General features: G+C 41.1%; 1 protein-coding gene across 3 annotated transcripts in view; it reads left to right on the top strand.

The window, feature by feature from the left end:
- Positions 1 to 11,369, top strand: part of VEGFD (vascular endothelial growth factor D) — a 30,258-nt gene extending 18,889 nt beyond the window's left edge. For all 3 annotated transcript variants that reach the window (XM_075441772.1, XM_009940645.2, XM_075441848.1), the window contains 5 exons: positions 2,659 to 2,849; positions 5,189 to 5,337; positions 6,642 to 6,739; positions 9,036 to 9,231; positions 10,732 to 11,369. In XM_075441772.1, coding sequence (XP_075297887.1) covers positions 2,659 to 2,849; positions 5,189 to 5,337; positions 6,642 to 6,739; positions 9,036 to 9,231; positions 10,732 to 10,858 — 761 coding nt within the window. In that variant the 3' untranslated portion in view covers positions 10,859 to 11,369. The remainder of the gene's footprint in view (positions 1 to 2,658; positions 2,850 to 5,188; positions 5,338 to 6,641; positions 6,740 to 9,035; positions 9,232 to 10,731) is intronic.
- The last annotated feature ends 982 nt before the right edge of the window (positions 11,370 to 12,351 follow it).

Genomic DNA, 12,351 nt, shown 5'->3' with positions numbered 1-12,351 from the left:
ATCATGGCTGTGCAAAGGCCTTAACTTGCTTCTCTGAGCCACAGCACTGAAATGCAGACATGAGTGCCAGTCTGAAGAGGGTTTTCATATGACAGGTATGGTTTTAAACTTCTCATATCAATTTTGTGCAGAAAAAAACCCAAAATCCAATACACAGTGGAAGCACAACTTAGAGGACTTTAATTAATGATAAAAATTTTATTTACGTACCTTTACAAGCCTACACAGAAACATTAGAAGTCCACAGAGCTGTTAATAGAATTTGTACCTGGCGTCAAACGCCTTAATTCTCTACTCGCTACTGCTCATTTAGTGAGCATCAGCATTTCTGAAAAATTAAAACATTCCTTTTGTCAAAAAGCAAGACAACAGACGATGTTACCCAGTATTACTGAGGCAGTGTGTATTGCAATGGGCTTTTTTCAATGGCAGAATAATGTAAGTGTTCAGGTAATAAAGTCAGATGACTATAGTCATATAGATGTAATTTTCTGCTTGGAACAGCTGTTAGGTGGCTTCGTACTTTCCCGTTAAAAGTCTAAGTCTAGACACAGAGATGTCAGCTTTCTCATTCAAAGTCAAGCCACCCAAATTGAAGTTAAAAAAGCTCATTGGGTCATTTGCTCCATTCTTCCATCCAAAGTGGAATTATCCCAGGATAGAAACTACTTTTGTTTTAATATCTTCATATGTTCAAGGTACTAAAGCTCCTTTTAAAAAACCTAAGCCTATAAACATGTATTTCTTTCCCACACCTTTTCAGTCATTAAGCATTAACCTTTTTGCCAAGGGCATCTGTTCTGTTTTAACAAAGTGTTTTGACGTGAAGGCTGGGTCAAGGGTCCTCGTTGTTTCACTGCTAGACCATCTTCCACAGCACCCCAGACTCCAGCAGGGCGAGTTCGGGGCTTTGTTCCTCCTTTTTAGAGCTTTGACAATGAATTCACTGAAAGCTCGTCTCACCACAGCCTGCCCAAGCATCTCAGCTCACCTAGGGAGCACTTTCAAGCTGGAGACAGTATCGGAGCCAAATTTCTCAGCAGATGCCCTGTGCATGTTCACGGAAAAGATCAGGGTTCTTCTGAACAAAATGTGACACCCACTTCTTTGTCCATCCCTTCCTACAACAGCCCTTCTGCTAAAGAAGAGGTTAATAAAGTGAGGATGTGTGCAGTTGGAAAGGTCATCACCGCTTACGCTCGTTAAAGTGACATCTGAAGTGATTACATGCACATACCTTAATGAGTCTGGCAAACACTTTATTTTCTATTTTAAGGCCTAGGATTAGATTACTGTTTTGACAGACTAATGTTACTCTAGAAAATTCTATTGATGTTAGTGATTTTTCTCTTAATTTATGCTGTAAAATCAGAATTTGGACCCCAAGCTCTTATTTCTTGTACTTTTTGCATGACTGGAAAATGGAGTGAATCAGCCCGGGGGAAAGACTTTGCAGGAATAAACAAATTGATTTAAATATACACAGTCAGTTGAAGAAAAAGTTAAAAATAATAAAAGGAAAGTCAGGTAGGAAATAGAGAAATAAATACTCATCCAAAGACAAAACATAGCATGTAGAACAAAAGTATTCCAGATTTTTTTTTCTTCCCCAGAATTTCCCTGTAAACTTATGCACTGCTTGCGCAACAGTAGGGAGGAGAACTGCACTGGAAAAGAGAGCAATTTTCTCAATACTATAGAATTTGGTTTTGATCTTTCAAAAACCTGTTGGGTGGGGCCAGGCGGGAAAAATGTTTTTCATAAGTTTAAGAAGGACTTAAAGCATAAGCATTGATGACTCTTGAGTAATTCCATATCTTGAATCAGGTAAATAAAAGCCAGAAAAAGCAGGGCTACCTCTTAACAAGACTTGAGATAATATTATGTAAATGCTGCTGCTTTCTCCCTCTGGTTCAGTCAGTTAAGGCATTATTCCTTCCCACAGTCAGTATTTGACAGTTCAGTCGAAAAGAAATTACTAGTCTACAACAATTTAGTATTTGAAAGATGCCACAGTGTTTTGAATAGATAAATCATTCTCGAATTCATATTCCTGCTTTTCATATTTGAACCCCCTGATGGTACTGAGGTGTGAGAGTGTTTGTCTTGGATTTCATTAGACATTTTGGAAACGGTGCTCACTGGCTGACATCCAGCAGGATTATTAATACCCTCTGACCAGAATCTGTTAATCATTATGTGCTTTTGCAGTCAGGCCCAGGCCCTACCGAGTCCGCAGTGGGGTACACGCAAAAAGAGGATAAAATGACAACACGGAGGTCTACGCTGGAGAAAAGCAGAACGGGGTGCGGGCCAGCTTTGTCAGACAGACAGCGTGGAGCTGACTCTCGGCTAGAGGAAATCGATGCAGCTGTACTTAACCCACCAGAATTAACGGAGGTTTTGGTCATCCACGTTGAAAGCTAAAGGCAGATAAATGCAACGATCTATCTGCCAGTGCAGCTGGTGTAACTTACTGGGATAATTTTGCACTCAGTCTCTCTCTGGTCCTTAGATCGATCCAAGTTAAGTGCAAATTGATCCAACTAAGTGCAAACGGCCAGCCAGCACTTCATTTTTATTTATACAATGCTTCTACCTCACTAATCAGAGGTTTAACATTCCCATGATTGCTCATAAAAATGGTGTTTTCTCCAGTCATAGATGAGGAATGGCAGAAGACTCAATGTGTACCCAGGGAAACCTGCGTGGAAGTTGCCAAAGAGCTTGGTACAACAACCAACAAATTTTTCAAGCCTCCCTGTGTGAACGTGTTCAGATGTGGAGGCTGCTGCAATGAGGAGAGTCTGAGCTGCATGAATACAAGTACAACTTATGTGTCGAAAACGGTAAATGAGGCTATTCATCTGCTTTCTTTTTACCCTGGCTCTCCAAGACGGGAGGGGAAGGAGGATGTTTGGTTTCTGAGATCCTGTTATGAAAGATCTGTCTGCTCTACCATAACAAATAGAAGATTTAATTTTTTATCCATGTGCAGTGAATGCAGGCATGTGCAATAGAATTTTACTTTCACGTTGCATTATTAAAAGTGGATATATATGTGTAGAGATGGAAAATCAGGCCCTGACAAAGTGACTGCAGGCTCACGTGATGTTAAGGGATTTAGTCTTTCTTTAATGTATCATTACCTGGGCCTGGGACCTCTTGAGAGTACTGGCTCATGGGAATCCTCTGCACCAATGGATTAAGAGACACTCCTGGAAATTTTGCTGTGTGAGGCCAGGAGTCCAAGCGCTGCTTTTTAAAAATTTCTATCAGTGCCAAAAAGTCCGGCTAATAATTTTGGATGTGCACTTTTGCGAGCCTAAAAAGGAGATATTTTCAGCAGGAGAGACCAGATGCTCTCAGTTTGAATGCCTCAGGATCTGAATGTCCCAAATCACAAGTCACTTTCAAAAAGCAAGGCTTAAACCAGTAGTACTGCATTTAAGTACTGCTTAGATGCAACAGGCGACATATACCTGAGTTCTAATGACCAGTGCCAAAAAGTGAGCATAAACAGAGCAGCCAGAGAGCTTCTTTCTGTAGACTCCCTCTAGTGCCTATGTACAGAGATATCTTGCTCCAGTGGGTGACTGAGCAGAGCTCCAAGTTTAGTGCTTTCAACCAGCTCTACAGATGAAACCATCTGTGTTAATACTGCAGAAGCAGCACAGGAGACTGGTCCTCCTTGATTAATCCTCACCTTGTGCATCCCTACTTATAGTTGATAACACCTTTTGACTTGGAATAATATGTTAAATTCTGCTTACAAAAAAGGCTTTTCTTTAAATCAGAACAAAGATCCAGGCCAGTTGTTTTAAAAGGAAAATTGAACTCCTCGTGGGGAGCAGGTCCAATTCACTTCTGTATTTGTTTCAGGTTTGTTGGAATCTAATTCCACTGTGTCTCGCTGTACTGGAATATAGCTGGAGTAAAATAAACCAGGGCCTGTCCTTCTTGCGTCAATGTTCATTAAGTGCTTTCATTCCACACCAGAAGGAGAAAGCTGTTATGAGCTGTTGGCCACACACAAAAGACATCCGATCAGCTCAGAGAGCTAGGTCAGGCTAAAAAGTGTTTATTTATTTACGTGTTTTTGGAACAGCAGTTTATAAGTTTGTTGAAAAGCTGCAGTTTTGCAGAGTGTAACATTCCTTTAGTGTCCTTCAAAATAAAGATTCCCTCAAAAGCCCTCAGCTAAATTCCACTCCTGGATACACCGCCATCCATCCAGATTTACTACTGTGAAATGAATGGAATTACTCATGTGTTAGTGAGAGCATTTTTTTTTTCCCTTGGTATAAAATATCCACTGAAGGATATTCATGAAACCTAAAGTTAAGACACTGTGACACCTAAATTTAAATGTCTAAGCAGTCAGGCTTAGGAATACTTCTCAGCTCTTGCCTGTGGATGCAGCTTTAAGCCAAGACGTGCTGGCACGCGAAGACGTACCTTGTGCTTTGGTTTCCATGGGATGGAATCTGGCTTGAGGGGGCAGAGGGGGTGTAGGTCACTTCAATAGCTTCTGCACATAGTTGCCCAAGAAACCAAGGCTTCCACAAGGCTACTCAGGGATCACCCTGAACAATCTGGATGCGCTGAAGGTAGGCTGTTTGTTCCTTAAGGTCCTGGTATAGTCAACAGAGAGATGTTTCCAGGATGATTCCTTGCAGGGACCCAGCTGAAGCGGAACGAATTCTCCTCTGTTCTCTCTTGTTTCTTCCCTCTCTGAGGAGGCCGTGGGGATCAAGTTAGGCCCCTAAAGATGCGTGTTGTGACTACACTCTAGGACAGTTAAATAGTTGTCTCCGTAAGTGGCTGAGATTCAACTGATGATATAACTGAGAACAAAGTTCTTAACACCTGTATATTTTCAGTTTTGCCCTAGCATCCAGAAGAGGCTTCTGAGTGTATTTGCAAGTAATTTTGAATGGTCTTGGATGTTTAATAGCTGGTAATACAGCACTGGGATCACTGTTTTGGCAAGTTCCTACCTTGGTGGGCATTGCTTACTATACAAAACCCTCAGTGTCCACCTGTTAATTTATACCTACGATAACTATCTCTAGAAAAGAGCAAAGGTAGGAAGAATAGTGGCAAAGAATAAGAGGTTTTGGTTCAAAACTCCAAACATTAACTGTATAATGGAAATTGAAAAATAAATGTTATTTCACCCACCTAGCTCTTTGAGATCTCGGTTCCTTTGACAAGTGTTCCTGAGCCCGTGCCAATCAAAATCGCCAATCACACAGGCTGTAAGTGTCTATCAAATACCCAGCGTCATCAGTATGGCATCATACGAAGATCTGTCCAGTACCCGGAAGAAGATGGGTAAGTTCCCTCATTTACAAACTTCCACACACGATTTGGAGCCCAAAGTATGAAAACTATTTTGTTTGGGTTTGTTCATTACATTGGTCCCTTTATTTTCTGTTATCCCAACAGTTTTTCCAAATAGCTTGATTATCACTCAGGGTTAGAAAGCTTCAACTAAACCTGCTGAATTATAAGTGAATGGGCACCAGAATCCAACAAACAGCAGGCTAGCTCAGCAGGATCTGGAGACATTAAGACATTTAGGTGCTTGAGCAGGGACTCACAGTGCACAGATTAGCACTGTGCTCCACTGGATCTATTTGGATAGGTGGGCATAGACTTCTTCAACCTGACATGAGCAACTCTGCTTGTGCATTTAGCCAGGGCACACAGAGTGCTGTGCTCAAGCTAAAGTCCTCTGCCATACCTCACAGCACGTCAGGTCAGAAACAATGTGAATTGTGGATTTTCACCTTCTGGTCCAGTCCTGATTTGCATCTGTCAGTCACACTGGCTGGAGAAAAGCGATCTCACATCTAAATTCAAAAATCTGGTATATAATACCTGTAGTCCTGGTGAGAACAGGCTACATTAATTTAACAAAGACTCTAGAAACACACGTAGCTTGAGTGATTCATTGGAAATCAGCTCAGATATCTCTGCCTAGCCTTGCCCCCATAGCTACCCTTCAGTTAGACATCTGGGCTGGGGGAGAGGTGGCATTTCAGCAAAGCCACTCCAGCCCTCACTCAGCCTGCTGGCCACTCCAAAACCTCTTCCTACACAAACACAGAAGAACCTCAGCCTTCTTACAGTTTGTGAGTTCCTCTCCCAGGGCCAAGGGCCTAAAAGTCAAAGTGGCCTCTCTGACCCCAAAAACAGTCTCCTGCACATCCTTAAGTGTCGGCAAATTTAAACTGGAGCTGCGCTTTCTGGCAGCATGGCAAAACTGAATGCAGTTACATGGCAGGAATACTGTAAGACAAAGACTACCCTGGGTGGGGTACAGCTGCTTTATTCAAAAGTGAAGCTGTGAAATTGTAGCTGTTTCCTAAGGAAGTATTCTGAAATATGTGCTGTACCTGCTCCTTCTAGTTGCTGGGGGCCAGACAGCTCAGCCCTATCAGCAAAACCATCCAGTCCCAAGGTTTTCCGGTTGCAGCAGTAATGCACACAGATGCTGCACCTTCACGTAGTATAAGTGGCAGACCCAGCATACCCAGCATACCAGCAGGCTCATTTTGCCACACAACTACACTGATGCCCTAATTTTTTTTCTTTTTTTTAATTTATATCTTAATTTTTTTTTTGTTTTCTAGATGCCCCTTTACCAACAAACTTTGCCATAATGGATGGATCTGGGACAGTGACAAGTGTGAATGTGTTGCAGATGTACAGCACCCTAACAGACGAGAAGGTAAAGATGATATTACAAATGGGCACTTTTGCTTACTATGTCCAGGCTGTTCGTGTTTCATTTTGGTTTTGACCCATTTTTTCACTGAGAGGGTTATAGATTTGTTTCCACATCCCTAGACAAACTTGGCTTATGGTGTAGAAACTCATCTGAAAATAAACACTCCTATGTGCTTATCCCCATCTCATGTATTTTTGCTTGGATGTTTTACTCCTTCTCTATTAGCAACCTGAATAGGAAATAGGAAAGCATTAAAAAGAGTCAGTAAAGTAGGCACCCTGGATAAATTTTTATTTTACATGGGCCTTAAATTATATGATGGGATTTTTAACTGGAGAAAAAAATATGCCTGTTAGCTGTAGTCAGTGCAAAAGATTCTCATTACCTTTCAAAGTGTTTGACTGCTTTTGATGACAATATTAAGGAAGCTTTCAAACAAGCTATGCCATACGTACTCTCAAGTATGCATGTATACCACTTCAGGTCTGTGGAAGGAAGTGGAAGAGGGTAAAATTCGTAGAAGTGTACACTACTTCCCTTCTCCCTCTGTTTTTCCTGTGAAACTTTAAACCATCAAAGAAAATTGCAGGAATTATTCTGGGGGCTAGTTGTATAAGTCTAAAGATATTTACTAGCAGTAAGCATTAAGAGAAGTTAAATATTCTCCAAGCCCTGTATAAGGTTTTATAAAAAATGTTTTTCTCGGGAAATTGTACTGGTCAAAATAAAATTGTCATAGCACTAGAGCAGACAGACACAGAAGGAAGCCTTGCCTTTGTGGTTTAACCTACATGCAGCAAGTAAAAGAATAAACCACCCAAGGCAACAATAAAAGCAAGCCGGCAAACGATTCCTAGACTAGCAAATTAAAATAAAACTAAATGACCTCCTAAACTGGTCTGTTGCTTACAATTTCCTAATGTTAATAAGCAAGACAACAGCTGCGTAGTGGTCTGTGTAGGATCTGTTCTCACTCTGGACCAGGTCATCTGACTACCAGGTTAGATAGTTAAGCTCAAGTTAAGACTTTTCACTCAAGAAAGGACTAGTAGTCTGTATTTCACAATAAATCCAAAGGACTGTGAGTAGCCAGAGTCCTCTTAAATCATAGCCTTTTGTAAAGTCAGCTTGGAGCATTAAAATTTGTGGCTTGTTGAGTTATAGCTTTTGTTAACATAGACTCAATATTTCCTCAGTTAAAATATCATTCTCTGAAGTACATTGTGTTTGGCAGTGGCTGGGACAAAATAACTTAAAATCTGCCTTTGAGGTTGAAACAAAGGGAGACCGAAAAACTCTACACCACTTCACACATGCCAAGCTTTATCACCCCAAGGAAGGGGTTTCTTTTCCAAGAATTAGGGTCAGATTCCTTCCTCCCTTCCAATAGGACTTGGGTTTTATTCTGTCTGGATATTGGTTTTCCAGCATTAAGTAAATAATAACGAAGGTTTCTTTCAAGTAATGTGTAAGCCTTTTCTGGCCACTGAGATCAGAGCTGAGGCTGAAGAGGTCACAGACGCAGGTTACGTTCCACATTCCGTAGGTTAAACCCAAGAGCTAATTGTAAAACTACAGGAAATTACCTTCCCAACGACACATTATATGCCATGACCTTTAACCGGGGATGTGCTGCTAGCATTTTAATAAAGCTTTAGCAAAATATGTTCCCTTTTTGCTAGGATTAGCCTTATATTGTACTCCAGATGTGTATTTTCAGGGAAGATAGATGAGAAAATGCATTCACTTGGCTGGGACTTTGTTTCTGAAATGAAGTATTTTCTTCTACCTTTAACTGATAAGTGTGCATATGGTCCTTATTGAAGCACTAGACCAGCTCACACCTTACCAGACATAGCATTACTGTTGCAAAATTTCTGCAGTATATGGATAGTGAAGTACATCGAGTGGTGAGCATGACAGTTAGCACAGATGTGCACTAATGTCATGGGCATAGGCTTAATCCTTTTTGAGATTTGCTTTTAAAAACCTGCTGTCCGGTAAAAATTTGTGCATTCCAAAACCTAAGACTAGGCCTCAAAATAAGGTATTTTTATGCACGATTCAACCCACAAGAAATAGCAGTATTAGAACAAGTGAAATAATCAGCCGAATCCTCTCTTGAAAAAACTCCGGAAGTCCTTTTCCGCACTGTAAGTTACAACGAAAATTCTGAAGACTAGAATCTCTCAGAGAGTACACAAGTCCTGGTGATTGCAAAGAATGAGTTAGTGTCTTCAGAAGCTGGATTTAGGCATGTAAAGCTTACCACTGAAAGAAGTATGTGCTATTGCAGGACTCCCTTCTCTTGCTGAGCTGGCTATGTGTGGACAACATATGGAATTTGATGAAGAAAATTGCGAATGCATCTGTAGACAGAAGTGTCCCACAGATTTCTTTCAAAGCAAAGAGAACTGCAGCTGCTATTTGTGTAGGGAGAGCCAGGAGAGCTGTGCTCTAAAGCACAAGATATTTCATGCAGAAACCTGCAGGTAAGTGTCCCTTGTCATTCAGTGTCTATGCTGCAAGATACGAAATAGCTTGCATAGATGTTGGAGGTGCAAGTGCTGAATTAGCTAGCAGGTCCACCTGGGGTGAAATACCTTGCTGCAGTTATGGAGTTAACAATACCACTATTATTTACAATGTTGTAAATATTGTATATTTTGTATATTGTATATTTACAATAGTCCATCTATGACTTACCTCATAGAAGAAGCCTAAGGTTTATTTAATTGACATGTTTTGAGAAATTTGGACAAGGATGCTATTCAACTACCTATATTTATTACTTTTTCCCCCTAATCTAAAGGGAACGACTGTTCATATGTGCTACACCTGAAATCATTGTGTGACAGGGGATTTATAGTGAGATATTGATTCTTGCATTTGTAGGTAGGTAGAACCCATCCTGTGTTCTCTGTGACAAATGAATGCAGTCTCAGGGACATCTAGGGAGGAGGGCTCCCTAAGTTCGCACCCACACTATACAGCACATTCCATATTCAGTTTGTCTTCAGAGCTAGTGATTTTCTAGAGCTAATGCAGTTTTGTGTACATATAAACCCACTCAAAGCAGGAAAATTGTTTGGGGGCTATTATACTCCATGCGTTTCCCTAATGCTTTTGTGTAACTAGTTTTGTGGTTTCTTTGGAAAAACTTAGATAGAAAATACTCTCTTAAACCCTTTTCATACAGTAATTTATTTTTTAAATTTCTCAGAAAGCTTTGGTCCCATGTAGAAACCCAGAAGCATGCAGGATTTCTGTCTGAAAGCTTTTATAAGGACAAGCTACATCCAGCTTCCCTGGGTACCTTAGCAGAGCTGCAGTTCACTGAATGATCACGTATAGGGTCTATTTTCATAGGTTTCAGAGGTTTATTCATGGAGAAGCAGCCGTGGAAGAAGTAACCTTTGCATCTTTAGGTCTTGGAATTGTAGAATCATACAATGCTTTGGGTTGGAAGGGACCTTTAGAGGTCATCTAGCCCAACCCCCCAAGCATAAAATAGTTGACAACGAGAGACTTGGTCATTTATGTGTTTCAGAAAGGTGGGAGGGGATCAATGCAATCATTTGTTTACATGAGTTTGGCTTCTAGAAATTACTATAATCTGGACACAGGACTTCTATGTCAGAGTTTTATGCCCAGTGTTCGTGGAGGACCAAAGCTGCAGCTTCAGGTGAGCTAAGGTACTTTGCAGAATAGAAGCGCGGCACTATCCAGTGCTGACACTCTGGACTTCACTGCTCTCCAGACATGAAAGCGTCACTGTGGACAAATGGACAACACCAAGACGTTGTTGTAGATGACAGCCATCAGGCAGCAAAGTCTTGGCTCCCTGTGTTGTAGGGTGTTGACACTTTCCCAGATGTCGCCTAGAGAGCATTGCAGTGTTCCATGATGAAAAGGTTGAGGAATGCCACAGTGAAGAACTATCACATTACAATGCTTCTCTCTTTCTTTTTTTTTCCTCCTTCATCAAACAGCTGCGAGGACAAATGTCCATCCCAACCTAGAACATGCCCAACTGCAAAACCAACATGTCCCAGGCATTGCCGTTGTCCAAAGGAGAAGAGAGGTTCTCATGGGTCCCAAAGCAGAGAAACTCCCTGACTAAGCTTCCCTGATTCTCTGAAAATCCACTGCTTTGCAAAGTAGCTGTCACTGACTTTCAAACAATAGTAAACACGACCATCTTCCACATTAATAGCAGAAGAATGAATCCAGGCTGCATTTATTTATTAATCACTAACTGCAGGTGAATCCTCTGGGACACTGATAATTGTTCTCTAAGACATAGCAACAACCGATGAATTACTGGCTGCGCAGAAGAAAGAGTGGAAAGTGCAAGTTCACTGTATGGAAGATGAAGCTGGTATATTGGTAACAGAGTCACAGTCACCATCCAATATTTCATAAACTGAGACTAGATAACCTTAGCACCTGAATCCTTAGCTATGCAGCTCCTGGGTGAAACTGTCTTCAGAAATTCAGTGTACGGGATTTGGCTTCTAATAGGTTCAGCACTGAGTTATTTGATCTACTGTCCAGCTTTGATTATCATCTTGAGTTTATTGTACAACTACTGTCAGATGTGCCATATTTAAGTGTACATAAGAAAATAAATACATCAGTTATTCCAGTGGTTTTGATTTTTCTCTGTTCTTTTAACACTCTGCCCAACAAAAAGAAAACAAGCAAAACCCCAAAGTCGTCTCAAGTACAGCCTTCTTATGTTTGTTCCACTGGGACTGGCTTCTGCCCAAACCCAGGTCGAAACAAGGTCACTTGACCCAATAGTTTCGGTAAAGAAGAATCATTTTTCCCATGTCTGCCCGAGAGCCATGTGTGATTTATTTATTTGTTCCTGGTGTAGTATGTTAATTTCCCTAAGGGGATAACAGCCACACTAGTACTAACTCTTCAGTGATTTTTGGCAAGGCACGGTTCACTAAAAGATGGTTTTCCTTTTAGCTTACCATGCTATGAAAACCTCTCCTTTGCACCGGAATTCCTTTCAACATTGTGAGGCCTGAGTAACAGTGTTTTAACCAAATCAAGTACAAGGAGAGCATTATTTTCTGAGCCACCGAAGTCTAGACTAAGCCAGTCCAGAGAAAATACTGTGAGCAATAATGCTGAACTGGAAGTGACAGTCTTGATGACTGAATTATTTTTTCCCCTTTGCTAAATTCTCCAATTCTATGCTGCACTGTGAATGAAGGGAATAGAGCAAATGAAACAACTGCTACAGAGATGGAAAGACTGACACAGCACAGGGAATAGAAAACAGGTTTTTGATGTGCATCTGTGACTTTTTTATAGTTATATAGGGAAAAAATAGATTGCTTTAAAATAAAATTAGAGCCAAATCCTGTAAGATCGATTTCGTTGTTGGACAAAGCACCAAACAATTGAACGTGTCTTTTGTCTGAGTAAGGCACTTGGGATTCAACCCTGGATGACTGCTCTGAGTGCTTCCTAAGCTGCCTCTGATCGAAGTCTGTGCAAACACACCGGCAGGCTGTTTTCACTACCTGTGCTGGGAACTGGCCTGGGATCCTCTGACCAAGCAATGTGGTCTGACCTGTGAGCGTACTGGGTGG

This window comes from Opisthocomus hoazin, chromosome 1, assembly GCF_030867145.1.
Source record: "Opisthocomus hoazin isolate bOpiHoa1 chromosome 1, bOpiHoa1.hap1, whole genome shotgun sequence".
Lineage (NCBI taxonomy): Eukaryota > Metazoa > Chordata > Aves > Opisthocomiformes > Opisthocomidae > Opisthocomus > Opisthocomus hoazin.
This window is presented reverse-complemented; position numbering and strand designations above follow the sequence as displayed.